The sequence below is a fragment of the Megalobrama amblycephala genome, linkage group LG17 (assembly GCF_018812025.1).
Source record: "Megalobrama amblycephala isolate DHTTF-2021 linkage group LG17, ASM1881202v1, whole genome shotgun sequence".
Classification (NCBI taxonomy): domain Eukaryota; kingdom Metazoa; phylum Chordata; class Actinopteri; order Cypriniformes; family Xenocyprididae; genus Megalobrama; species Megalobrama amblycephala.
The window spans coordinates 46,795,565-46,822,759 of NC_063060.1; the positions used below are offsets into that span (position 1 = coordinate 46,795,565).

The 27,195-nt window shown below is 36.8% G+C and overlaps 2 protein-coding genes across 6 annotated transcripts in view; both read left to right on the forward strand.

The window, feature by feature from the left end:
* The first annotated feature begins 13,815 nt into the window (after positions 1 to 13,815).
* Positions 13,816 to 16,239, forward strand: LOC125250039 (C-C motif chemokine 5-like). The gene is made up of 3 exons (XM_048162345.1): positions 13,816 to 14,076; positions 14,263 to 14,488; positions 15,864 to 16,239. The coding sequence occupies exons 1-3, from the start codon at positions 14,061 to 14,063 to the stop codon at positions 16,093 to 16,095; spliced, it is 474 nt and encodes a 157-aa protein (XP_048018302.1). The 5' UTR covers positions 13,816 to 14,060; the 3' UTR covers positions 16,096 to 16,239.
* Positions 16,240 to 21,308: 5,069 nt separating this feature from the next.
* Positions 21,309 to 27,195, forward strand: part of LOC125250028 (NLR family CARD domain-containing protein 3-like) — a 64,045-nt gene continuing 58,158 nt past the window's right edge. For 3 of the 5 annotated variants that reach the window (XM_048162324.1, XM_048162328.1, XM_048162327.1), the window contains exons 1-5: positions 21,309 to 21,493; positions 21,700 to 21,756; positions 21,916 to 22,029; positions 23,028 to 23,141; positions 25,102 to 25,215. In XM_048162324.1, the coding sequence (XP_048018281.1) occupies positions 21,707 to 21,756; positions 21,916 to 22,029; positions 23,028 to 23,141; positions 25,102 to 25,215 (392 nt within the window). In that variant the 5' untranslated portion in view covers positions 21,309 to 21,493; positions 21,700 to 21,706. The remainder of the gene's footprint in view (positions 21,494 to 21,699; positions 21,757 to 21,915; positions 22,030 to 23,027; positions 23,142 to 25,101; positions 25,216 to 27,195) is intronic. The other 2 variants (XM_048162325.1, XM_048162326.1) reach the window with 2 other exon arrangements.

Consider the following 27,195-nt stretch of genomic DNA (forward strand, 5'->3'; position numbering starts at 1 on the left):
AAAGAAGAGGTTGTGAAAGTTGTCCCCTGTCCCCTTTTACTGAATGACACTGGTTGGATGTCTCTGTCTCCCTGATGGACAAAGCTATTACAAAAAGAAAGTTAATTTTGGTCATGCAGTTCCCTTTTTCACCAGTAGGGGTTAAAAAAAGAGACTGTGAAAGTTGTCCCCTGTCTTCTTCTACTCAATGACACAGGTTAGATGTCTCTGTCTCCCTGATGGACAAAGCTATTACAAAAAGAAAGTTAATTTTGGGCATGCAGTTCCATTTTTCACCAGTAGGGGTAAAAAAAGAGACTGTGAAAGTTGTCCCCTGTCCTCTTCTACTGAATGACACTGGTTGGATGTCTCTGTCTCCCTGATGGACAAAGCTATTACACAGAGAAAGTTAATTTTGGTCATGCAGTTCCCTTTTTCACCAGTAGGGGTAAAAAAAGAGACTGTGAAAGTTGTCCCCTGTCCTCTTCTACTGAATGACACTGGTTGGATGTCTCTGTCTCCCTGATGGACAAAGCTATTACACAGAGAAAGTTAATTTTGGGCACGCAGTTCCCTTTTTCACCAGTAGGGGTAAAAAAAGGAGGTTGTGAAAGTTGTCCCCCGTCCCCTTCTACTGAATGACACTGGCTGGATGTCTGTCTCCCTGATGGACAAAGCTATTACAAAAAGAAAGTTAATTTTGGTCATGCAGTTCCCTTTTTCACCAGTAGGGGTACAAAAAGAGACTGTGAAAGTTGTCCCCTGTCCCCTTCTACTGAATGACACTGGTTGGATGTCTGTCTCCCTGATGGACAAAGCTATTACAAAAAGAAAGTTAATTTTGGTCATGCAGTTCCCTTTTTCACCAGTAGGGGTACAAAAAGAGACTGTGAAAGTTGTCCCCTGTCTTCTTCTACTGAATGACACTGGTTGGATGTCTCTGTCTCCCTGATGGACAAAGCTATTACAAAAAGAAAGATAATTTTGGGCATGCAGTTCCCTTTTTCACCAGTAGGGGTAAAAAAGATACTGTGAAAGTTGTCCCTGTCCCCTTTTACTGAATGACACTGGTTGGATGTCTCTGTCTCCCTGATGGACAAAGCTATTACAAAAAGAAAGTTAATTTTGGGCATGCAGTTCCCTTTTCACCAGTAGGGGTAAAAAAAAGACTGTGAAAGTTGTCCCCTGTCTTCTTCTACTGAATGACACTGGTTGGATGTCTCTGTCTCCCTGATGGACAAAGCTATTACAAAAAGAAAGATAATTTTGGTCATGCAGTTCCCTTTTTCACCAGTAGGGGTACAAAAAGAGACTGTGAAAGTTGTCCCCTGTCTTCTTCTACTGAATGACACTGGTTGGATGTCTCTGTCTCCCTGATGGACAAAGCTATTACAAAAAGAAAGTTAATTTTGGTCATGCAGTTCCCTTTTTCACCAGTAGGGGTACAAAAAGAGACTGTGAAAGTTGTCCCCTGTCTTCTTCTACTGAATGACACTGGTTGGATGTCTCTGTCTCCCTGATGGACAAAGCTATTACAAAAAGAAAGATAATTTTGGGCATGCAGTTCCCTTTTTCACCAGTAGAGGTAAAAAAAGATACTGTGAAAGTTGTCCCCTGTCCCCTTTTACTGAATGACACTGGTTGGATGTCTCTGTCTCCCTGATGGACAAAGCTATTACAAAAAGAAAGATAATTTTGGGCATGCAGTTCCCTTTTTCACCAGTAGGGGTAAAAAAAGATACTGTGAAAGTTGTCCCCTGTCCCCTTTTACTGAATGACACTGGTTGGATGTCTCTGTCTCCCTGATGGACAAAGCTATTACAAAAAGAAAGTTAATTTTGGGCATGCAGTTCCCTTTTTCACCAGTAGGGGTAAAAAAAAGACTGTGAAAGTTGTCCCCTGTCTTCTTCTACTGAATGACACTGGTTGGATGTCTCTGTCTCCCTGATGGACAAAGCTATTACAAAAAGAAAGTTAATTTTGGTCATGCAGTTCCCTTTTTCACCAGTAGGGGTACAAAAAGAGACTGTGAAAGTTGTCCCCTGTCTTCTTCTACTGAATGACACTGGTTGGATGTCTCTGTCTCCCTGATGGACAAAGCTATTACAAAAAGAAAGTTAATTTTGGTCATGCAGTTCCCTTTTTCACCAGTAGGGGTACAAAAAGAGACTGTGAAAGTTGTCCCCTGTCTTCTTCTACTGAATGACACTGGTTGGATGTCTCTGTCTCCCTGATGGACAAAGCTATTACAAAAAGAAAGTTAATTTTGGGCATGCAGTTCCATTTTTCACCAGTAGGGGTAAAAAAAGAGACTGTGAAAGTTGTCCCCTGTCCTCTTCTACTGAATGACACTGGTTGGATGTCTCTGTCTCCCTGATGGACAAAGCTATTACAAAAAGAAAGTTAATTTTGGGCATGCAATTCCCTTTTTCACCAGTAGGGGTAAAAAAAGAGACTGTGAAAGTTGTCCCCTGTCTTCTTCTACTGAATGACACTGGTTGGATGTCTCTGTCTCCCTGATGGACAAAGCTATTACAAAAAGAAAGTTAATTTTGGGCATGCAGTTCCATTTTTCACCAGTAGGGGTAAAAAAAGAGACTGTGAAAGTTGTCCCCTGTCCTCTTCTACTGAATGACATTGGTCTCATGTTTATAGGGCTTTAAACAAAAGAGCTATTAGAAAAACACCACTCAGCGAGTTATAGCAAAAAACGAAGAAAACTTGCACTTTCCCCACGGTCCCCGACTTACAGCACAGTCTTTACAGCGAGCCTTCTCGCCGTAACTCACATTGCGATGGCTTTTGCGGGTCATTGCTCATTAGATCGAGCGACAATAATGAAAAGAAAGCTTGTGAAACATTACCAGCTTTCCCATTTTAGCGATAATACAGTTTAGATTTTTGGGGGGCATGTCGTTTTGGAGTTATTGCCGTTTATAGCTGAATGTGTGACGAATATCCAAAACAAAACTAACTTTACTCCGCTGAAAAAGCGGTATAGAAAAGCATCGATATATGTAGCTGACTAATGAATAACTGGATTCAATCTTGTGATAAGCTTTCCGAGCTTCTGTAATAGGTGAAATTACTGTCACTGTCGTGGCACACATTCGTTTATTATTTCTTAGCACCATCTTGTGGCAGTTTGGTGTAACAACAAAGAACATTGGCTGCGTTTACACTTGGCATTAAGGCCTGGATCCCATGAATTAAGGACAAAGCTTTTTTTCTTTAAATATGTTTTTGAACTTTTTAATAGTTCAGAGGAAATTTAATGGAAGTAAAATATTAATTCACTGAGAAACTCAAAGTGATATCAGTGCCTTAACTTAGGTGCTAACTCTTTAAAATGATAATGTTTTAAAGGGGCAGTTCATCACTGTGACGACAAAACACTGATTAATAATTACAGACTCCATGAAATACAGTGATTTGCCTTTTCTATCAAGCCATCATTGGTTGATTGGTAACAGACCTGACAGTTGATTACTGAACTGATGGAGCTTTAAGATTTCTGAACTACAGATTAGATTCTGTAAGATAGGATAAGAATAATAGATCAAGTTCACATTTGCTTCTGTAATATGAATTTGTGAAAAATCCTAAATTAATTTGTCAGATCTGAACTTAAGATAGAGGGTTTCTGTAATAGATTCAGATGATGACAAAGCATGCTGGGAACTAAAAATCCACTGCCCAGTTTCAGTTCATTCAACACTAATGGATGAACTTCAGTTTCACATATTTAACTGCATTTTACACAATTAAAATTAACATATTTTAATGTTTTAGTACATTTAACAAGCAGCAGAAATATTTTTTCAGTGTAGATTAAAGATCAGACAGATTGATAATTTCTGATTGTGATGTGTTTTATCTCATCAGATTCCCATCGGCTCACTCTGGATCTGAACACAGTGAATGAATACCTCCATCTGTCTGAGAGCAACAGAGTGATTACTTACACTGACACACTGCAGCCATATCCTGATCATCCAGACAGATTTGATCTTCCTCAGGTGTTGTGTAGAGAGAGTGTGTGTGATCAACGCTATTACTGGGAGATTGAGTGGAGTGGAGATGTGTCTATATCAGTGTCATATAAGAGCATCAGCAGGAAGGGAGTGGATTATGAGTGTGTGTTTGGATCTAATGATCAGTCCTGGAGTTTGATCTGCTCTTCCTCCAGTTACTCATTCATACACAATAAGATACAGACTGAACTCTGTGTAAAGCCCATCAGCAGGAGAATAGGAGTGTTTGTGGATCACAGCGCAGGAACTCTGTCCTTCTACAGCGTCTCTGGAGACACAATGATCCTCATCCACACAGTCCAGACCACATTCACTCAACCGCTCTATCCTGGGTTTGGGGTTTATTATGGATCATCAGTGAAACTGTGTTGATGAATCAGAACAGACTGATGAGAGATTCTACCCATAATGCTTTGAGCTGATGATGAATCAGTGACAGTGAGATGTTATTGAGTCTCTTCATTACATTAATACTGAAATATCATGTCAGAATAAATGTGTGATAAATCCTGATATAGACAGATCAGTGTGTGTCTGTGTGTGTGTGTGTGTGTTTGTTCTTCTCTCAGCCTCTACTCTGATGGAAATCAGTTTTTATTGTAGTGTCACATCAATCTCTATTATTACTGTTAACATTACCTTCAGTTGAAAAGTGTCTTTCACAAACATTATTCATGAAGAACATGTTATTGTCATAATTCATGTGATTATTCTCTAGTGTTTCTGCTCAAATAATAAAACTTGACAAATTAACTTGATCAGATTTTAACTGATGAATATTTGAAATGTCTCAGCTTCATCTGAAATATGATCAATTTCTGACATTTAATAACAATACCTTAATTACTAAAATACATGATCTGATTATTTGATATTTTGATCAATGTAGTTGATCAATGTAACATTATAGTGTTTTCCACCTTCCACCTTCCCCGGACTCCATTTCCCAGCATCCCTCCTGATACACACCTGCACCCAGTCAGCTCATCATCTCATCACATGGATTCCCTGCACCTGCACATCCTCATCAGCACTTCCTTTAAAGACTCGCTCCTCCTGCTCTCCCTTGTCTGTCCTCGTCATTGTTTAGTTGGTTGTCTCTGTTCCTGCTCCTGAGTGTTTCTGTGTTCTAGTCATTGTAAATAAACCTAGGGATGTGCAGTGAGGCTTTTACAACAAACTGCACCGGTGCTTCGAAGCTTTTGAAACAGTGCTCTACTTCGCCATCTGGTGTTCACCAAAAATCAGTACACTACCTGTGCCATTCAGTTTTGTTCATTGGGATGTCATTGTAAGGTTTATTATTAACCATATATGTCATTTGAAAGATGGTGGCGCGTGTGTATGCAGCGAAATTTCATTGCATTTTGCACAATACAATAATAATAAAGACTTTGTTCCATTATTTCTCGTCTGGGATCATGTAGAGCTCTTTGAAGCTGCACTGAAACTGACATTTGGACCTTCAACCCGTTGAACCCCAGTGAAGTCCACTATATGGAGAAAAATCCTGGAATGTTTTCCTCAAAAACATTCATTTCTTTTCAACTGAAGAAAGAAAGACATGAACATCTAGGATGACATGGATTTTTTAAATTTTATTTAAAAGGAACTAATCCTTTAATGTATTCTTATTTGGAATTATGTATTTTATTTATATTTATTGTTTTTGATATTTTCTTCAGTAGAAAAAAAGAAAATTTAATTAATAAATAAAGCCGAGACCTACTCTGGCATATTGTTAATGTTATGATACAACGATGATGAAAATTTATGTTACTTGTTTGTTTGTTTTTTCTCAAGCATTTAATAATAAAAAAAAATAATAAAGCAGGGAAAACATCCTTAGCTTATTAAATAAGATTTAATTACTCTAATTACTAATTACTTTTTTGTTTTGTAAATTCAATAAACACTCTGTAATAAACTTTACCATAAAGTAAATAAAGTTTACAGTCATTTCCATATTTTTCAGTATGTTTCTCTTTGTTTTAATAACAGCATTTTAACGTTTGTAGTGAAGATGTTCGTGTTATCCATTGTGATTTCAGAATGTTTCAGTGAAGGTCACATGATCAATCTGCTCGTACATTTGACTGACTCTTGGTAAAATATTTCCAAACATTTCTAAAAATGACAATACATAAAACACCTGGATGCTGCTGTAAACTAGGATTTGGATCTTTATAATTCTGTTCACACACACACACACACACACACACACACACACCCACACACACACACACACACACACACACACACACACACACACACACACACACACACACACACTCACTCACTCACTCACTCACACACACACACACACACCCACACACACACACTCACACATACACACACACTCAATCACACACACACACACACACACACACACACACTCACACACTCACACACTCAATCACACACACACACACACACACACACACACACACACACACACACACACACACACACACCCACACACACACACACACACACACACACACACACACACACACACACACACACACACACACACACACACAGTTGCTGTAAATAAGGTCAGTTTTATTGCTGAAATCTCTCGGCCGCCACTGACAGCTGTGTCACATGATGCTGGTCAGGACGGGGCGCTGCACCCTCGTATAAAGTCATGCAATTTCTACAAAGTTTTCAAAATCACAGCATTGTTAAAAAGATGATTTGGCTCCTTGAAAAGTTCTTTCCACATGAGTTCAGTTCGGTGACGGATGTTTGTTTTTGTGCCTTAATGTTCAAGATTCCTACAACTAATATCATAATCTGGACTCAATCCTGATGCAAACAAACTGAAGTGTGTTCGGACTGGATTCTCCTGACAATCTCAGGGGATCAATAATTCAAACGAATCACAAATGAAATGAAAATACACTGAGCGAACTGTTAAAGTACAAGCAGAATATGATTGTAGCTTGAAAACAGAATCAAAGAAGACAATCTGAATGTTGATTTGTGGGTGAACTGTCCCTTCAAGCCTGTTACTGATCAGATTATAACTCACACTTCTGTCAGCATCTGAACCTGCTGTCCGCCATAATTCAACTGTGACGTTTATTAAAGGTGAATTCAGAGCAAAAATATTAATGTGTGACTGCGCTCAGCATGTTAAAGCATGTTAAAAAAATATTCAACTATTCTAGTAAAATGTGGAACAGTTTTGCTCAGCTCTAAAATATTTTATCAGCATATTGTACTCTTTGTTGTATATAGTCTATTAGTTGAAGTCAGAAGTTACATACACCCTGCAGAATCTGCAAAATATCAATAATAAAAATAAATAAATAAGAGATATAATAAATTACATGTTTTTATTTAGCCTTCAAAATCATTTCAGACCCTGAAAATGTTTTATTATATCAGATGTGTACATGTAGTCCACAAAATATAGTAATATCTGAATTTACACTAATGGCTGGACGGCACTACAGAGCACTGAACACCAGAACAGCAGTTTCTTTCCTCAGGATATCCATCTCATGAACAAATGCTCCCGCTGGCAACAAACATACATGTGCAACACAACACTATTTATACGTTTATTTATTTAACACACCATATTATTTACGTTTCCTTGCATTTGTACATAACACACCTGTACACACATATATTCTATTTTTGTGTATTGTGTATGTATTATTTATTTTTTTATATTGTTATTTCCTATTCACTTATTCTATTTGTATTATCTGTGTTTTGTCACTGTCATTCTGTTTGAGCTGTGAGCTTCTGTCACCAAAGCAGATTCCTCATATGTAAATACCTGCAATAAACCTCTTTCTGATTCTGAACTGAGGGAATCACAACTATTACAAATGGTGAAAACATGTACTGTTCCAGAGAGAATTGTAAACATTTGCACAGGTGTTAATTGGGAGTAAATTGTTCTTATTTTGTCTTCTGGAAAATAAAAGTATTTTATGTAGCTTCTGCAGGGTAGTACTGAAAAACTAAGATCTTTAAATAAAATATGAGCAATTTTCCAATCACCCTGTTCAAAAGTTTATACCCACTGACTCTTAATTGTCAGTTGTTCAGTGAATGTTTGCAGCTTTTGATCATCCAAGTAACAACACACTATTAAGAATTAAGAATCAAGCATATGTAAACTTCTGAACTGGATCGTTTGTATAAATTCAGATATTATTATTTCTTGTGTTCTATAAGTAAACAAACATCATGTGACTTGAACTGTACATATATTTAAAGTTCCTCTCAAATTACTATATATTGGTGCAATAAAAAAATCCTAAGTAGTTTATTTTTCTAGCAAGACTTTTAGCAAGAAAATTTTACACAACAAATGATTTTAATTATATAACTCGAAGTTACATGATTAAGTTCACATACAGTATCTCACAGAAGTGAGTACACCCCTCACATTTTTGTAAATATTTTATTATATATTTTATATATTTTATTTTATTATATTATATATTTTATTCATTTTCATTTTGGGGTGTACTCACTTTTGTGGCCAGCGGTTTAGACATTAATGGCTGTGTGTTGAGTTATTTTGAGGGGACAGCAAATTTACACTGTTATACAAGCTGTACACTCACTACTTTACATTGTAGCAAAGTGTCATTTCTTCAGTGTTGTCACTTGAAAAGATATAATAAAATATTTACAAAAATGTGAGGGGTGTACTCACTTCTGTGAGATACTGTATAGTGTTAATGTTTCAAAGGAAAGTCAGTACGTTAAATCAAAAGATGTCAGGAAAGAAAAGGCAATACACAAGGGAGAAGCTAGAAAAGGCAGTTGAGGAAGTGAAGGCAGGAGCAAGCTTGAGGGCAACAGCAAAGAAATACAACATACCACACATACCAAAAAAATGTCTTTCTTTTATTTTCTGGATGGCAGACCATGGCTTTCCATTAACAAGATCTCTGGTCAAAGCTCTTGCTATTGGGATAATTAAAGAGAGTGGCAGATCCCAGAACACCACTGTTAACATGGAGAAGAGGCCAAGTGATGTCTGGTGGGCCAGGTTCAAGGCCCGACATCCAGAAATGACCTCCCGGATAGTAGATTCTCTGGACAGAGCCAGAGTTCATGGTGCTACACCAAAGGCCATTGAAGGCTTCTTCAAGTTGTATGAGGCCCTCTATGTCAAACATAGTTTGGAGGGCAAGCCACACCTCATCTACAACTGTGATGATACAGGCTTTGGAGACAAGCCTCCGTCCAGGGAAAAGGTCCTGTGCCAGACTGGGAGAAAGCATGTGTACCAGCAGCAGCAGATGACCAGGAAGCACATCACAGTGCACTGCTGTGTGAAGGCAGCCGGGGACAACATTCAAGCTTTCATCATTTACCCCGGCTGCCTCCCAAGCAGTGCCTATAAGCTGGATGGGCCCCCCAACGCCCTCTGTGGCATCCAGGAGAAGGGTTACATGGACTCGGTGCTCTTCCTGAAATGAGGAGAGACCATTAATTTTAATCATGGACCAACACAAGACACATGTGTCAAAAGATGTAATCATGTACTGCAGAGAAAACACAGATGCAGATGGAAGTGATGCCACTCCATCCATCACTCCCGTCAATCCTTCAGCCATTCCGTTGCCAGCCCGTGTCATCACCAGTGAACAGTATTTCAACCTGCTGGTAGAAAAGGAAGCTGAGGAGAGGAGAAGGAAGAAAAGTAGAGAAAGCGCAAGGAAGAGATGGCAAAGAAGAAGCAGGAAAAAAGACAAGCCCAGGAGGCCAAAAGGCAAAAAAAGCAGGCAGCTCCTCCGACTGAAGATGATGGAGAACACTGCGCTCTCTGCCGTAGAGTGGTTCCACCTGGATCAGGAGATGAGGCCATAGATGAATGGGTCCAGTGTGATCTGTGCCATTTGTAGTTCCACTTGCGGTGCGCAGGGGTGGAGGAAGTGCCAGACACTGCCTGGCTTTGCCATAAATTAATATTATAAAGTGACGAGAATATTTTTGGTGCACCAAAAAAAACAAAATAACGACTTATATATAGTGATGGCCGATTTCAAAACACTGCTTCAGGAAGCTTCGGAGCATAATGAATCAGTGTGTCAAATCAGCGGTTCAGAGTGCCAAAGTCACGTGATTTCAGCCGTTGGCAGTTTGACACGCGATCCGAATCATGATTCGATACGCTGATTCATAACGCTCTGAATCTTCCTGAAGCAGTGTTTTGAAATCGGCCATTACTATATAAGTCATTATTTTGTTTTTTTTGGTGAATCAAAAATATTCTCGTCACTTTATAATATTAATATTGAGCCACTGTACTCACATGAACTGATTTAAATATGTTTTTAGTACATTAATGGATCTTGAGAGAGGAAATGTCATTGCTCCCTATGCAGGCCTCACTGAACCATCGGACTTCAACTAAAATATCTTAATTTGTGTTCTGAAGATGAATGAAGGTCTTACAGGTGTGGAACGACATGAGGGTAAGTAATAAATGACAGAATTTTCATTTTTGGATGAACTAACCCTTTAAGTAGTTTTTCCACTATTGCCGAAAGATCTTAGTATTTAATGCATAATAAGGTGCAGCATCCCTTTCACTACTCCCTTTCGCCGAACAGAGAGTGAAGCTGTGGTCTTTCATGCAGAACTCTCTACAAATAGCTCAGAGGACATCATACACTGTGTGATTTCAAAACAGGAAATGAAATGCATGTGGTTATTCATTTAGATCTACATATTTACTAGTATATAAGATCAGAAAGGACCAGGGCAATAGTAAACAAATGCTTAAATGTTAACCTTATAAAATGCTTTATTCGCATTAAACTCTATGTATGTTCATTCTAAACTCTGTAAAGAGATAAAAGGCGTCTCAAAACTGCACGTGTCTCAGTTTGAGTGTAGGTGACTTCTGGTGGGAGCAGGTTTTGTTTTAAGGTCTTAGTGAGATGTGGAAGATCCCATTAAGGCTGTATAAAACATTTGTGGTTTCACGATCACGGCCCCTTCTTTCATTTTTGGGTGAACAAACTGGCACATACATAGAAACTAGGTCAGCTTAATAAGACAGGGAACAGAAACAGAACCAAACCAGAACGAAACATAATCATATAATATAATTACACTTTTAAAAACCCAGCCAGTGGGTTAAAGATCCAATTTCTATATTTTTTGCTGCTAGAGGTCACCTATTCAAAACAAAGTTGTAGTTTGATGATACCGAGTTTGAGCACGGAATCTTGGGAATCGTCGTCTTCATCTCACAGCCAGTGGAAAAGAATCGGGACGGGACTCGGGCAGAAATCATATTCATGGATGAGATTATTAACGTTAGTGAAGTATGAAGCAGAGCAGGGCTGAGTGTTGTTGGAGATGAACGAGACCGCCGGAGCGATAATGAGACGAGGGCGACATGCACACATCTCACGAGCAGTGGAGCTCTTATGCCGTAGTCACCACTTCTGCTTTTATCCAGTCAAGCGTATGAGGTAACAGAGCGCTGTTTATCAAATTAGATACATTTGACTATGTTGAAAATTATAAAATTACTCTGTGCGTTCACTCACTGGCTGCTATGAATCACTTGTTGCACACTGTAAAATTTTAGAATAACATTAATAAATGCTGGGTGCGTTGTGTTGAAAAATAAATGGCATGCGATTAATTTTATAACGTATTGTACGATGGAGAAAATGCTGTATTAGCCATTTGAAAAAAAAAAATTTCTCTGAGGCATGGTAAAGCATGATACTCTCAGAAAATTAGATTTAAGCAATAAGAATAAACGTTTTGAGCTATATATCAATAATTTGTTTTCCGTCTATAAATGTAACCAAACAGTTGTTCCCTTGTCTATTAAAACATGTAAATATTAAAGCGTCTTTGGTGTTTCCATGGTTTCTACAAAATAAACCGTAAACCGAGGGTAACGCGGGTATGACGCAATTGACAGGCGACTCCTCACACGTCCCGGAGCCTTGGTTAAAATTGCAATTTTCTCAAGATTTACAAATAGTTGGAAACATTTGAGATATTGTAAGTACTCAAGTGAACAAAATATATAACACTGGCCTAGTGGTTTTTGGATATTTTACTGCAAAATATTACATATTGCACTTTTAAGTTTTTTTAATTACATTTTTAACCCTACCTTAGGGATTGTGCATATTTGACCCAAATTTGGGTTGAAACAACCCAGCAGTTTTTAGAGTGTACTAAAGTAATACCATCTGGTTTATTTATTTATTTATTTACATAAGTTTAAGTAAAAAAAAAAAAAAACGCAACATAATTAATTAAATAATAATAATACATTTTAATTTTAAAACCAGGGACAGGTTCTGCATATGAATTATGTAGATCAGCCTATATAGAAGATGAATTTAAGTGAATCGTCACTCTGACCAGAACTGTAGGCCACGATGAACTGAATTCAGTCACTCTCAACGCTCATTGTGAATTCTGTAACCCCTTATTTTCCTGTATGTGGTTGAGTGCAACTCTTTCTCTTTCTCACTTTTGGTCTTCCACTCATCAGTCATCTTTTCCTGTCCCCATCTGAGGTGTCTGTGGGCCTGTAGGTGACGAAGAAAAAGTGGTGAGCTCTGAGGGCTGAAAGACCTCCCTCCACATAGACCCTTCAGCACTGAAGAACGTCTCACAATTAGAAGAGAGCAACGGGACAAGATGAAGTCCTCTCTGTTTTCTGCCGTTCTTTTCTGTATTGGATGGATGAGTGTTATGGTAACAGGTGAGATTTGATTATTTTAATTTTTGAGCTCTTTGGTTAAATATTGTGGTTTGACCTCAGTAACTTTCACTCGACTGAATGCAGAAGTTGAGCTGATATTGTGTCTTTATGAGAGAGTGAACATGTGTGTTCATCTTATGGTAATGTGCTCGCAGGATGGCAGACGATGGCAGAAGATAAGGTTCCAAACATTTAATATAACAATCCAACTCAGACAGACAGACAGGCAGGCGTGCAAACACCTAAGTATTACTGTGACCGGACAAGGAGTGCATCCCTGGGTCCCAATGTCCATACTATCCATCCTAAATAGTATGTGAGATTAAAATAAGTGTGTCCCAAAGCATAATATGTTGAAAAGAGTATGCCAAAACTCCCCGGATGGTCTACTATTTCCGTTAGATTTTCGAAGTGTGGATCCGTGCACACTATAAAGGATAATATTGCCCACAACCCACTGCGCTTTAGATGAGGATTCAGTTCAGAACTACAAACACGAGTAAAAAGTAAAAAAACTACAAAACATGGAGGATATGCGCGACTGACGGTGAGAGGTTTGAGTGACTAATAATCAGTTCAACCTGATAGAAAATATTTTTTAATGTTATCCGTGTTATATTTCATCTGCAATACCAATATGGACTTTTATAAAGATCCGATTGGCCATTAACTTTTAAATGTATCATTATGCATTAATATGAGGAGAGTTCTCCACATGAAAGACCCGCGACTGCAGATCAACGTGCTGCATTTCTCTCCGATACAGTAGGAAATGAACTAAATTACATGTAGTAGAGGATGTAAGATGATTGACAAGCCAGTTTACGGTGACAGGATGCGACAGAGAGCAAAGACGCAATTGTATGACGTGATAGTATGTCACAAAGCTTGTCTACTCTTTTGCTACACACTCAAAAGTAAGTACTTTTTGTTCACAAAAAGAGAACATACTTTTAGGGCGTAGTAGAAGTAGGCGAATTGGGATGCAGCACATGAGAGAGAACAACTAGTGACACAGATGATTAACTCAAATGACAAACAGCTGATGATGATTAGTGTCCATTGTGACAGATTGTGGCGGGAACATAAAACAAAGGAACACGTGATCAATGATAAACTGAAAGTTCATACAAACTGAAGCTAAATGGAACTGAATGTGACACTTATACTGAGAAAGTAATGATTATTTACTGAATATAATGATGTTCTTCTCCAATAGGTGAAGGTCCCTTAGGATCAGACTGCTGTCTTACTGTGACAAACACCAGAATACCAGTTGAAAACATCGAGGATTATTACATCCAAGAGACAACATCAGTATGTTCTCTCAGAGCTGTAAGGCAAGTTCAGAGTTATTATAGTATATCATGATGTGAACTTTTATTTATTTATTTTATAATTTTGGGTGCTTAATTAAATGCAAAAAAAAAAAAAAAAACATAAAGCTTTAAAGCTAAAACATCAAGTATTTTACCCCCATGTCCAGATTCCTCACCAAGAAAGGCATATATATTTGTTCAGATCCAGATGACAGTTGGGCTATCAGAGTGTTAAATTACTTGAATAAGAGAAAGAACAAGGAACCTTCTGTAGAAACTACAAGTGCAACAAAAATGATCCCAACTACAGCACATAAGTCACATGATCATCCAGACTGTTGTCTCACTGTGACAAACACCAGAACAGATGAAGACATCGTGGATTATCACATACAAGATTCATCTCTGTGTCCGATCAGAGCTGTGAGGCAAGTTCAGAGTTATTATAGATCTCAATATGAAGTGTTACACAGATTCTGTTATATATATATATATATATATATATATATATATATATATATATATATATATATATATATATATATATATAAGACTTGTGCCGATATTCGGTAATGCGATAAATCGCGATAATGAATATGCACGATATTGTAATCGTGGGCACTTCAGAATACCGTAAATAATAATTTATTACCAATTATTAATTTTTTTATAAGGCAATTAAGAATACTTTACCCATCAATCGTATAAAATGCACAACACCGCTGTATTCTGCGTCAAAAGGACACGCGCTCAGATGTAAACAATCCCAACGTGCACGAGAAGCACATGGCGGAACCAGTGAAGGAGACGAGCTGAATGAAAGTGCGCGTTCACTCTCTGACAGCAGAGGGCGCTGATGGAACAGCAGCGTGCAGCGGTTACCACGGAAACCGTGCAAACAAAGTAACTGCGCTAGGGAAGTTTTTAAAAATGCTTCAAACAGCCATTCATTTTTTTGTAATCTTTGTGTTGTTCATCACAGCACCAAATACTGAATACTTAAAAAAGACTTAAAAGGATATTTATTTTCAAACCTAAACATTTTTATATTTTAATCAGGAGTACAACATGCCCTAATGATTAGAAATGTTCTGATTATTTGTTATTGTTCAGTAAAACTTTGAAAACATACAGCTTCATTAGTTAACATGTTAATTCATTATCACTAAACTGACAATAAAAATACTTATAAAGTATTAATTATTATTAATTAATGTTAATTTCTTAGTTACTGTTTAATAACATTACTAAAATCAAAATAACTTATTTAATGGACCTGAGATAAAACTAACAATGATCAGTTGTGTTTCTAAACTAACATTAACAAAAAATAACACTTTCTGCAACAAATGTAGCTATTGCTCAATCTTAGTTAATGCATTAAATAGAGTAAAGTGTTATCTGTTGTTCTTTATAGCCTAATTCTTTTGCATTTTAATCTGTTTGAAAATTTCAGTCAGAGTTGTTTTTGTTTTATTACAAAAAGAGTTCTTAAACCTGTTAAACTATGACAAAAATTGTTTTGCAACTTATTTTAATATCGTGATAATACCGTATACCGTGATAAAAGCTTCATCAATTAATCGCAACATGAAAATTTGATACCGTCACATGCCTAATATATATATATATATATATATATATATATATATATATATATATATATATATATATATATATATATATATATATATATATATATATATATATATATATAAATATAAATGACGGCTATCTAATGTAGTATCTATTCTTATTGGACCCTAAATTCCATATTAAAACAACTCATTTGCTTATTTACAGATTCATAACTGTGGAGAACAACACAATCTGCTCTTCTCCAACAGAAGAATGGGTCCAGGATTACATACAGAACCTGAACAGAAGAAACACATCTACAGACACTCTTCAGCTGGACGGGTTATCAGAGGAGGAGAAACACACATCAGAAATAAATGATCCATATTCAAACAACAATGAATACTTTTGTTTAAAGAAGGAACCAGTTCAATACTTTTGTATCAAACAACCTTAAAACTTCTTCTGTTTGAACAGTTAGGACTGATAATAACACAAAATGACTGTAAGTCTAATAACTGAATGAAGTGATAGTGAAAAATCAGCTATGGTTTCTTGACAGGGAAGAGAAGAGATTGTTGAATAAAGTCGTTATTTTTATTTTGGTGCACGAAAAGTATTCTCGTCACTTCATAACATTAAGGTTGAACCACTGCAGTCATGTCAGCTGTTTTAAGGATGTCTTTAGTTCCTTTCTGGACCTTGAAAGTGTTAATTATATTGCTGTCTATAAACGAGTCATATACCTCTTGGATTTCATCAAAAATATCATAATTTGTGTTCTGAAGATGATCAAAGGACTTATGGGTTTGGAACGATATGAGGGTGAGTAATTAATGACAGAAACTTCACTTTTGGATGAACTAACTGTTAACCCTTTAATATTCTTAATTGCATTTCAGTTCTCTCTCTCTCTCTCTCTCTCACACACACACACACACACACACTCACACACACTGTAAATAAGGTCAGTTTTAATGCTGAATTGCCATCTCTCGGCCGCCACTGAGAGCTGTGCCACATGATGCTGGTCAGGACGGGGCGTAAGTTTTCAAAATCACAGTATTGTTAAAAAGATGATTGGGTCTTTGAAAAGTTCAGTCTTTCCACGTGAGTTCAGTTCGGTGACGGATATTTGTTTTTGTGCCAACAACATTTGGTGCCATAATGCTCAAACTCAGTCCTACAACTAAATATTTATTTAATATTCAAAAAATATCAAACATTTAAATATGTTTCTTGTTAAAAATAAATAATTACTCTGTCTCCTAATTTGTCTTTTCCTTCTAGCATGGTCAGATTTGTCTGTAAGCATATTTTGGCATCTTTGTATAGTCTCACCCAACACAAATGTTTTTTTAAAAAATTGTACAATTTTAACTTCTGATAAAATCTAAAACTTGAGAGGTTAGTTTGTTACAATATTGGTTTATACAGGTCCTTCTCAAAAAATTAGCATATTGTGATAAAGTTCATTATTTTCCATAATGTAATGATAAAAATTAAACTTTCATATATTTTAGATTCATTGCACACCAACTGAAATATTTCAGGTCTTTTATTGTTTTAATACTGATGATTTTGGCATACAGCTCATGAAAACCCAAAATTCCTATCTCAAAAAATTAGCATATCATGAAAAGGTTCTCTAAACGAGCTATTAACCTAATCATCTGAATCAACTAATTAACTCTAAACACCTGCAAAAGATTCCTGAGGCTTTTAAAAACTCCCAGCCTGGTTCATTACTCAAAACCGCAATCATGGGTAAGACTGCCGACCTGACTGCTGTCCAGAAGGCCATCATTGACACCCTCAAGCGAGAGGGTAAGACACAGAAAGAAATTTCTGAACGAATAGGCTGTTCCCAGAGTGCTGTATCAAGGCACCTCAGTGGGAAGTCTGTGGGAAGGAAAAAGTGTGGCAAAAAACGCTGCACAACGAGAAGAGGTGACCGGACCCTGAGGAAGATTGTGGAGAAGGACCGATTCCAGACCTTGGGGGACCTGCGGAAGCAGTGGACTGAGTCTGGAGTAGAAACATCCAGAGCCACCGTGCACAGGCGTGTGCAGGAAATGGGCTACAGGTGCCGCATTCCCCAGGTCAAGCCACTTTTGAACCAGAAACAGCGGCAGAAGCGCCTGACCTGGGCTACAGAGAAGCAGCACTGGACTGTTGCTCAGTTTTCCATGTCATTCGGAAATCAAGGTGCCAGAGTCTGGAGGAAGACTGGGGAGAAGGAAATGCCAAAATGCCTGAAGTCCAGTGTCAAGTACCCACAGTCAGTGATGGTCTGGGGTGCCATGTCAGCTGCTGGTGTTGGTCCACTGTGTTTATCAAGGGCAGGGTCAATGCAGCTAGCTATCAGGAGATTTTGGAGCGCTTCATGCTTCCATCTGCTGAAAAGCTTTATGGAGATGAAGATTTCGTTTTTTCAGCACGACCTGGCACCTGCTCACAGTGCCAGAACCACTGGTAAATGGTTTACTGACCATGGTATTACTGTGCTCAATTGGCCTGCCAACTCTCCTGACCTGAACCCCATAGAGAATCTGTGGGATATTGTGAAGAGAAAGTTGAGAGACGCAAGACCCAACACTCTGGATGAGCTTAAGGCCGCTATCGAAGCATCCTGGGCCTCCATAACACCTCAGCAGTGCCACAGGCTGATTGCCTCCATGCCACGCCGCATTGAAGCAGTCATTTCTGCAAAAGGATTCCCGACCAAGTATTGAGTGCATAACTGAACATAATTATTTGAAGGTTGACTTTTTTTGTATTAAAAACACTTTTCTTTTATTGGTCGGATGAAATATGCTAATTTTTTGAGATAGGAATTTGGGGTTTTCATGAGCTGTATGCCAAAATCATCAGTATTAAAACAATAAAAGACCTGAAATATTTCAGTTGGTGTGCAATGAATCTAACATATATGAAAGTTTAATTTTTATCATTACATTATGGAAAATAATGAACTTTATCACAATATGCTAATTTTTTGAGAAGGACCTGTAGATTTCAGCATATGCAGCCAGTGAGTACTACTGCCATCTAGTGGCCATTGATATTTCATGTAATTGCTATTTTTATTCCAACATATGTCACCAGATGTCACCGATTTATGCCAAATGTTGAGTTTTGGCTGTTTCAACTTACTGGAATGAATATTTTTTTTACTGGAGTAAGTAAACAAGATTTAAAACAAGTCTCGGATGTCCCAGAGTGTGTATGTGAAGTTTTAGTTCAAAATACCCCACAGAAATGTTTTTTTAAAGTGCCCCTATTATGGATTTTTGAAAATACCTTTCATGTAGTGTGTAACAGCTCTAAGTGAATGAAAACATCCTGCAAAGTTTTAAATCTGAAACACCGTATATAAAGTTATTGTCTCTCAAAAGTAAGAGTCGACTCTGAGTCAATTAAACGAGTCATTTGTAAAACGAATCCTAAGCCGTTTTGTTGTGACAAAACATTAGCATATTGCCCGCCCACTTCTTGCACGCGCAGACGCCAGGGGGGAAAAAAATGCACAACATTTCAACAATACCACAGCAGTACAATAATTTGAGTACATTTTAAGCGATGTATCTGTTTCACAATTTTCCATGATCATGGAAAACTTGGAAATTTAACTTGGAATTTTAAAATTGTGATTTCCAGGCCATGAAAAATCTTGAAAATAAATAAATTAAAAACTTTTAATACATATATAACTATTCTAGTAAAATATGGAATAGTTTTGCTCAGTAATGCTCAGCTCTAAAATATTTTATCAGCACATTACACTCTTTGTTGTGTTAGTTGAAAAATAAATAAGAGATATCATAAATTATGTTTTTTATTTAGCCCTCAAAATCATTCCAGCCCTGAAAATGTTTTAATATAACAGAAGTTTACATATAGTCCATAAAATATAATAATATCTGCATTTACACAAATGAAGCAGTTCAAAAGTTTACATACACTTAACTGTAGTTTCATTACATGACTGTCTATATGACAAGTCCCATATTTGTCCTGTTCTGCCCACAGTTCCTCAGAAAAAATCCTCCAGGTTCAACATTTTTTGGTTTTCCAGCATATTCTGTATATTTTAAGCCTTTCAAGCAGTGATTATGAGTGAGTAGAAGGGCTGGCAAAATCATTCTGGACCCTCACACCCGAGCCACTTCCTCTTTGAACGGTTACCCTCTGGTCAATACTAAAAAAAAAAGAAAAGAAAAAAAAGATCTTTAAATAAAATATGAACAATTTTCCAATCACCATGCTCAAAAGTTTACACCCACTGGCTCACTGTTGCCTTGAGCATCAGTGCTTTTGATCATCCAGGTAACAACACACACACACACACACACACACACACACACACACACACACTATTAAGAATTAAGAATCGTGCATATATAAACTTCTGAACCGAATCTTTTGTGTAAATTCAGATATTATTATTTCTTGTGGTCAATAGGTAAACAAACATCATGTGACTTGAACTGTACATAATTTAAAGTTCCTCATTGGTGCAATAATTAATCCTAACTAGTTTATTTTTCTTGCAAGACAAAGAAAGTATTAAAACCCTTTAAATGCATTTTACTTACTATTTAATACAAGTTCATTAGAAATCAAAGTGAATCATTCTGATTAACAAAAAAGCTTATTTTTAAAAAAAACCTATCATAAATCGAATCAATTGACCAACCAACACTACAAAACAATGCTGCCCATCCAAGTTTTAGAAACTTAGAAGTTTAGAAGTCAAACACTTTACTGTTCCACACAAAAGATCGGACCCTGTCTCCAGGACAGGCCTCTTCATCATCTTCTTCTTCTTTCTTTTATTGACAACCGCACTTCACAGTGCATTACAGCCAAGTAGCTTGGATCAGAAACTATTTCCTATACCTCTTAACATTTTCTACCCCCATTAAAAAACAAACAAACAAACAAAACAAAAAAAAAAAAACATGTTCAGCTCCTCCAGTTTCCAGCCCAATTCCCTTTAACTCCCAATACCCCACTGTATCCTTATTTAACCTTCAGATATTATTTGCCTTTTACCCACACACTATATCAGCATCTTACCCACATCTTCTCTCTATATACTTATCCTTCATTCTATTAATTAAACCTGTTATTCAGAAACTGAAACAACACATTTACCATACTATTTCCTATATATCTGAGTCTAATATATTCTTTAATGTTAATTAACTCTTCCTTCATTCTTCCATACTTCTTCTCTTAGCAATTTTCTTTCTTCACCATAACCATTAAAATTAATAATCTCGTTTACGCTGTTCACATTTCTCACACAGATATTAAATGTAATGTTTTATTCAAATCTGTATGTCCCATTCTTAGACTTGTAATTATATTTCCCTCCATCCTATTTCTGTCTCCAGGCCTCCCTTCAGGTGCCTGCTCAAAAAGCACTCTAGGGTTGCCAGGTTTTCACAACAAAACCCGCCCAAAAGTAAGAAATCACGGTAAAATCCGCGATTTTGGCGGGGTTCCCCAGGTAAATGTCGCATTCTAGTGGCTAAATATCATGTTATTTGGGGTCGCTTCAACCCGTGGACATGAAAAACAACCCGCGGTAACAGTGATAAAGTAGCCCAATTCTGCGGTAAAACCAAGGATTTGGCAACACTGCCTACCTGGCCACGCCCTCTACTAGCCGCCTCACTCGTCATAAATGAAAGTGAAAGTAAATCTTTTTGATGTTTCGCCATTTAAAACAGACATAATTGATCATTTACCAGACAGAATATGTTTAAAACTGTATTAGTGTCATTTATAAAAGTTTAGGCAGGAATTGCTAATCGATGGAAAAGCTGTAGGATTTCTGTGAATCGGTATGTATGATATTTTTCATCCTAAAATGTCTCCGCAGTTCGTGTTTCTGACTGATTCTTCAAAAGTATAAAGATCATTTGTGTTTACATGACTAACCATATGTATTTGAGTGGTCTGATCTATTTCTCCAGCTCTCAAGATCATTCAGCTGAGTTATAAAGGCTGTTTGATTAGTTTTTGTGATTGTTTGTCACTTCCTGTTCAGATCCATCATGGATGACACACACGGAACCAGAAATGAAGATTGTTTTCCAGGATGCAGGTGCTTTGACTAACACATTAAATATCCTCAAATTTTATAGAGGAAATTACTGTCTGCAGAGTTTATTTTTAATGTAACATTTATTGATAACAGTAAGCCTCCTTGAGCTCTTATCTTGAGAATCTGATGATTGTAATCATAAAGGATGTTCTGTTTTAGCTCAGTTCATCAGAAGAGATCAGAACCAGAGCCCAGCTGTGTGTCTATGAAGAGTGATGTGTCTATGGATAAGCCAATACAGTTTAAGAGTGGAGATAGACGGACTGGCCTCCGGTAAACATTTCTATAAAAATGATTATAGTATGGCAATTTATATTATCATGTATTTTCTACAAGAGATTACATTCTTCTTGTGCTTTTTGTGGGAATTTATATCTTTATTTTATAATGTAACACACTTTAAAGGGTTAGTTCACCCAAAACTGAAATTCTGTCATTAATTACTCACCCTCATGCCGTTCCACACCCGTAAGACCTTCATTCATCTTCAGAACACAAATTAAGATATTTTTGATGGAATCTGATGGGTCAGTGAGGCCTGCATTGACAGCAAGATAATCACTTTCAGACATCTGGACATCCAGAAAGGTACTAAAGACATATTTAAAGAAGTTCATGTGACTGCAGTGGTTCAATCTTAATATTATGAAGAGATGAGAATACTTTTTGTGCTCCAAAAAAACAAACTAATGACTTTTCAACAATATCTAGTGATGGGAGATTTCAAAACACTGTTTCATGAAGCTTCAAGGCTTTATGGATATTTTTTTTTTTTTTTTTAATCATTTGTTCAGATCGTGTATCAAACTGCTGAAATCACGTGACTTTGACGCTCCGAACCACTGATTTGAAACAAAAGATTTGTAGCAGTGTTTTGAAATCGTACAACACTAGATATTGTTGAATAAAGTGCTTTTTTTCTGGCGCACAGAAAGTATTCTCGTCACTTTATAACATTGAACCACTGTAGTCACATGATCTGTTTTAAATATGTCTTTAGTACCTTTCTGGGCACTGAAAGTGTAAATTATCTTGCTGTCAATGGAGGCCTCACTGAGCCATCATATTTCATCAAAAATATCTTAATTTGTATTCTGAAGATGAACGAAGGTCTTACGGGTGTGGAACGACATGAGGGAGAGTAATTATTGACATTATTTTCAGTTTTGGGTGAACTAACCCTTTAATGTGATTTCTTTAATGATAAATAAATAAATGAGTGGTTAAATACAGTAATTTGAAGTATTCACATTAATCTCTGTCTGTTTTAGCTCAGTTCATCATAGGAGATCAGAACCAGAGCCCAGCTGTGTGTCTATGAAGAGTGATGTGTCTATGGATAAGCCAATACAGTTTAAGAGTGGAGATAGACGGACTGTCCTCCGGTAAACATTTCTATAAAAATGATTATAGTATGGCAATTTATATTATCATGTATTTTCTACAAGAGATTACATTCTTCTTGTGCTTTTTGTGGGAATTTATATCTTTATTTTATAATGTAACACACTTTAAAGGGTTAGTTCACCCAAAACTGAAATTCTGTCATTTATTACTCACCCTCATGCCGTTCCACACCTGTAAGACCTTCCTTTATCTTCAGAACACAAATTAAGATATTTTTGATGGAATCTGATGGGTCAGTGAGGCCTGCATTGACAGCAAGATAATTAACACTTTCAGACATCTGGACATCCAGAAAGGTACTAAAGACATATTTAAAGAAGTTCATGTGACTGCAGTGGATCAATCTTAATATTATGAAGAGATGAGAATACTTTTTGTGCTCCAAAAAAACAAAATAATGACTTTTCAACAATATCTAGTGATGGGAGATTTCAAAACACTGCTTCATGAAGCTTCAAGGCTTTATGGATATTTTTTTTAAATCAGTGGTTCGGATCGCATGTCAAACTGCTAAAATCACGTGACTTTGATGCTCCAAACCACTGATTCGAAACAAAAGATTTGTAGCAGTGTTTTGAATTCGCCCATCACTAGATATTGTTGAATAAAGTGTATTGTTGAATGAAGGTCTTACGGATGTGAAACAACATGAGGGTGAGTAATTAATAGGGGTGTAACGAGACAGGTATCTCACGAGACGAGACTCGAGATTAAGTTCACGAGACGAGACAAGAGTTTTACACACTATTTTTAAGAAATCCTCAATGGCGAAATACATGACTAGAAAAAAAATTCTGCAGGTGTATTTGAAATGTTTTAACTAATCATCTTGTAATGAATGCCATTTCAGTTCTACTTTCTGAGTATGAATTATCATCTGCAGTAAAAGACAACAATACTCAAGTACTGTAAAAGGTTTTGCCACAAACTCAACTGACTGACTTCTCTTCTGTATGATTTCAGTCTCTTCAGACATTACTGTACATGATTTATGAGCTTCTACAACTTTAGACCTCCTAACTGAACTCCTTTCCACAAACTGATCATAGAAATAAAAACAGTATAAATACAAATGGTAACACTTTACAATAAGGTCTCATTTATTAACATTAATGTATTAACCAACATCAACTAACAATGATATAACAATATATTTGCTACAGTATTTATTAATCTTTGTTTATGTTTGTTAATAAAAATAGTCATTCATTTTTAGTTCATGATAGTTCACAGTGCATTAACTAATATTAACAAATGAAACCTTACTGTTTGTACTTAGTAAGATTAAGAGAAAATTGTTATTGTCATTTTTTATGGTAACACTTTACAATAAGTGCAACCATCGCACTCTCTCAATATTCAAAGTGCAAATAGAGACCAAATTTTTCTTTGATACAGAGCTGAGAGATGGTTACAACTACACTGCCCAGCCTAAGATAGCTTTCATATTGAGAGATATTTGCATGCATCAGGGAGCCGCTTTCAAAATGCAGGGTATTGAAATCGTGTTTGAATACGTGCTTGCGTTTACTTTCACGATCGCGATCGCACGTAACTCTGTAAATATGGAGCGGCGGCGACTGTTATCCAACTGAATTAAATGTTTTTTATTTAAATACAAAGCAAAACAACAGTGGAGGCATAATGTAAACGTAGCAGTGGCATATTCTTTCCTAATCATCCTAACACTCTGTCATGGCAATATCATGAGACTACTTTTGGCCTCAACGAGAAATCTCGTCACATATTAGTCTCGCTAGATCTCGTGACACGAGATCTTGTCACACCCCTAGTAATTAATGACAGAAATTTTTTTGGATGAACTAACTTTTTTGGATGAACTAACCCTTTAATATGATTTCTTTTAATGATAAATAAATAAATGAGTTGATGAATACAGTAATTTGAAGTATTCACATTAATCTCTCTCTGCTTTAGCTCAGTTCATCATAGGAGATCAGAACCAGAGCCCAGCTGTGTGTCTATGAAGAGTGACATGTCTATGGATCAGCCAATACAGTTTAAGAGTGGAGATAGACGGACTGTCCTCCGGTAAACATTTCTATAAAAATGATTATAGTATGGCAATTTATATTATCATGTATTTCTGTGTTTTTTTTATTTTTATTTTTTTTGGGGTGGGGGGATTTTATCTTTACTTTACAATGTTTAAATTTTCACCATTCGAATCACTTCACTGTCAGCATTCTCACAGCGAGTGTCATGGAGGATGAGCAAACCCACCATATTGTTATTCATGCACCCACAGAGAACAGCTTTAAACAACATCTTATGAGACGCAGCTGACAAATGCATTGACTAGTTGAGTAGTTCCTCACAAAAGAGGGTTTTTAAAGATACTCCGTTGTTATTTATTATTTACTAGAGCTGGTCCGAATACCAAATTTTTTTTTTTTTTTTTTTGAGCTTCGAAGCTCTGTAGTGATCATCACCGAATACATGAATCACAGCTGTGCTGATATACAGCTATATAGTAAGGCTGCTCATGTGATATTGCTCATTTATACAACAGTTCTATCTGATTGGCGAGAGCCGTGCGATATTCTAGTGATAACAGCACTCCTACCTTTTCACTGTTTTTATCACTCCGCTTGAAGCAACTGTCATGGTGGCTGAGTAAATCCACCGTATTTTTTACAAATACTACACTTGTACCACAAACAGTAGATTTAAGAGTTTTTTTTTAGGTGAGAATATAGTTATTTAGTTTTTAAGCTTTTGCAGATGTGAGTTCCAGGCCGCCAGCGGTCATTCAATGCTCATGTACCCGCCGAGAACAGCTTCATCTCAGCCAGTCCTTTGGGTATTTGCTGCTGGCTGTTATGTAGATAGTAGTTAAAAATATAATTAATTTGGGGTATATTAAATGGGCAATCTTTGGTGTTAATAATCTATTACTTGTTCCAGAGCAAAACGATTTGGGTTAAGGGGAAAATTAAATTTCATAACTATATTTTGGCTATATTTAACTTATAACGATTTGGGTTAAGGGGAAAATTAAATTTCATAACTATATTTTGGCTATATTTAACTAATCCTGTATTAGAGCGCTACTTTTGTACGTTTGACTAAATGGTTTGCTTGTGTTTTATTTATTTGCTTGTGTTTATTATTTGCTTGTTTATTTATTTTTATAATGTCTATTGTTGTTTATTTAAATATTGTTCAATATATATACAGTGGGTACTGAAAGTATTCAGACCCCCTTAAATTTTTCACTCTTTGTTATATTGCAGCCATTTGCTAAAATCATTTAAGTTCATTTTTTTCCTCATTAAGGTACACACAGCACCCCATATTGACAGAAAAACACAGAATTGTTGACATTTTTGCAGATTTATTAAAAAAGAAAAACTGAAATATCACATGGTCCTAAGTATTCAGACCCTTTGCTCAGTATTTAGTAGAAGCACCCTTTTGATCTAATACAGCCATGAGTCTTTTTGGGAAAGATGCAACAAGTTTTTCACACCTGGATTTGGGGATCCTCTGCCATTCCTCCTTGCAGATCCTCTCCATTTCTGTCAGGTTGGATGGTAAACGTTGGTGGACAGCCATTTTTAGGTCTCTCCAGAGATGCTCAATTGGGTTTAAGTCAGGGCTCTGGCTGGGCCATTCAAGAACAGTCACAGAGTTGTTGTGAAGCCACTCCTTCGTTATTTTAGCTGTGTGCTTAGGGTCATTGTCTTGTTGGAAGGTAAACCTTCGGCCCAGTCTGAGGTCCTGAGCACTCTGGAGAAGGTTTTCGTCCAGGATATCCCTATACTTGGCCGCATTCATCTTTCCCTCGATTGCAACCAGTCGTCCTGTCCCTGCAGCTGAAAAACACCCCCACAGCATGATGCTGCCACCACCATGCTTCACTGTTGGGACTGTATTGGACAGGTGATGAGCAGTGCCTGGTTTTCTCCACACATACCGCTTAGAATTAAGGCCAAAAAGTTCTATCTTGGTCTCATCAGACCAGAGAATCTTATTTCTCACCATCTTGGCAAACTCCATGTGGGCTTT

What these genes read in the sequence shown, in the direction of transcription:
- LOC125250039 (XM_048162345.1), top strand. An exon ending in TGTCCGATCAGAGCTGTGAG is followed by an intron (nt 14,489 to 15,863) that starts GCAAGTTCAGAG and finishes GCTTATTTACAG; the next exon opens with ATTCATAACTGTGGAGAACA.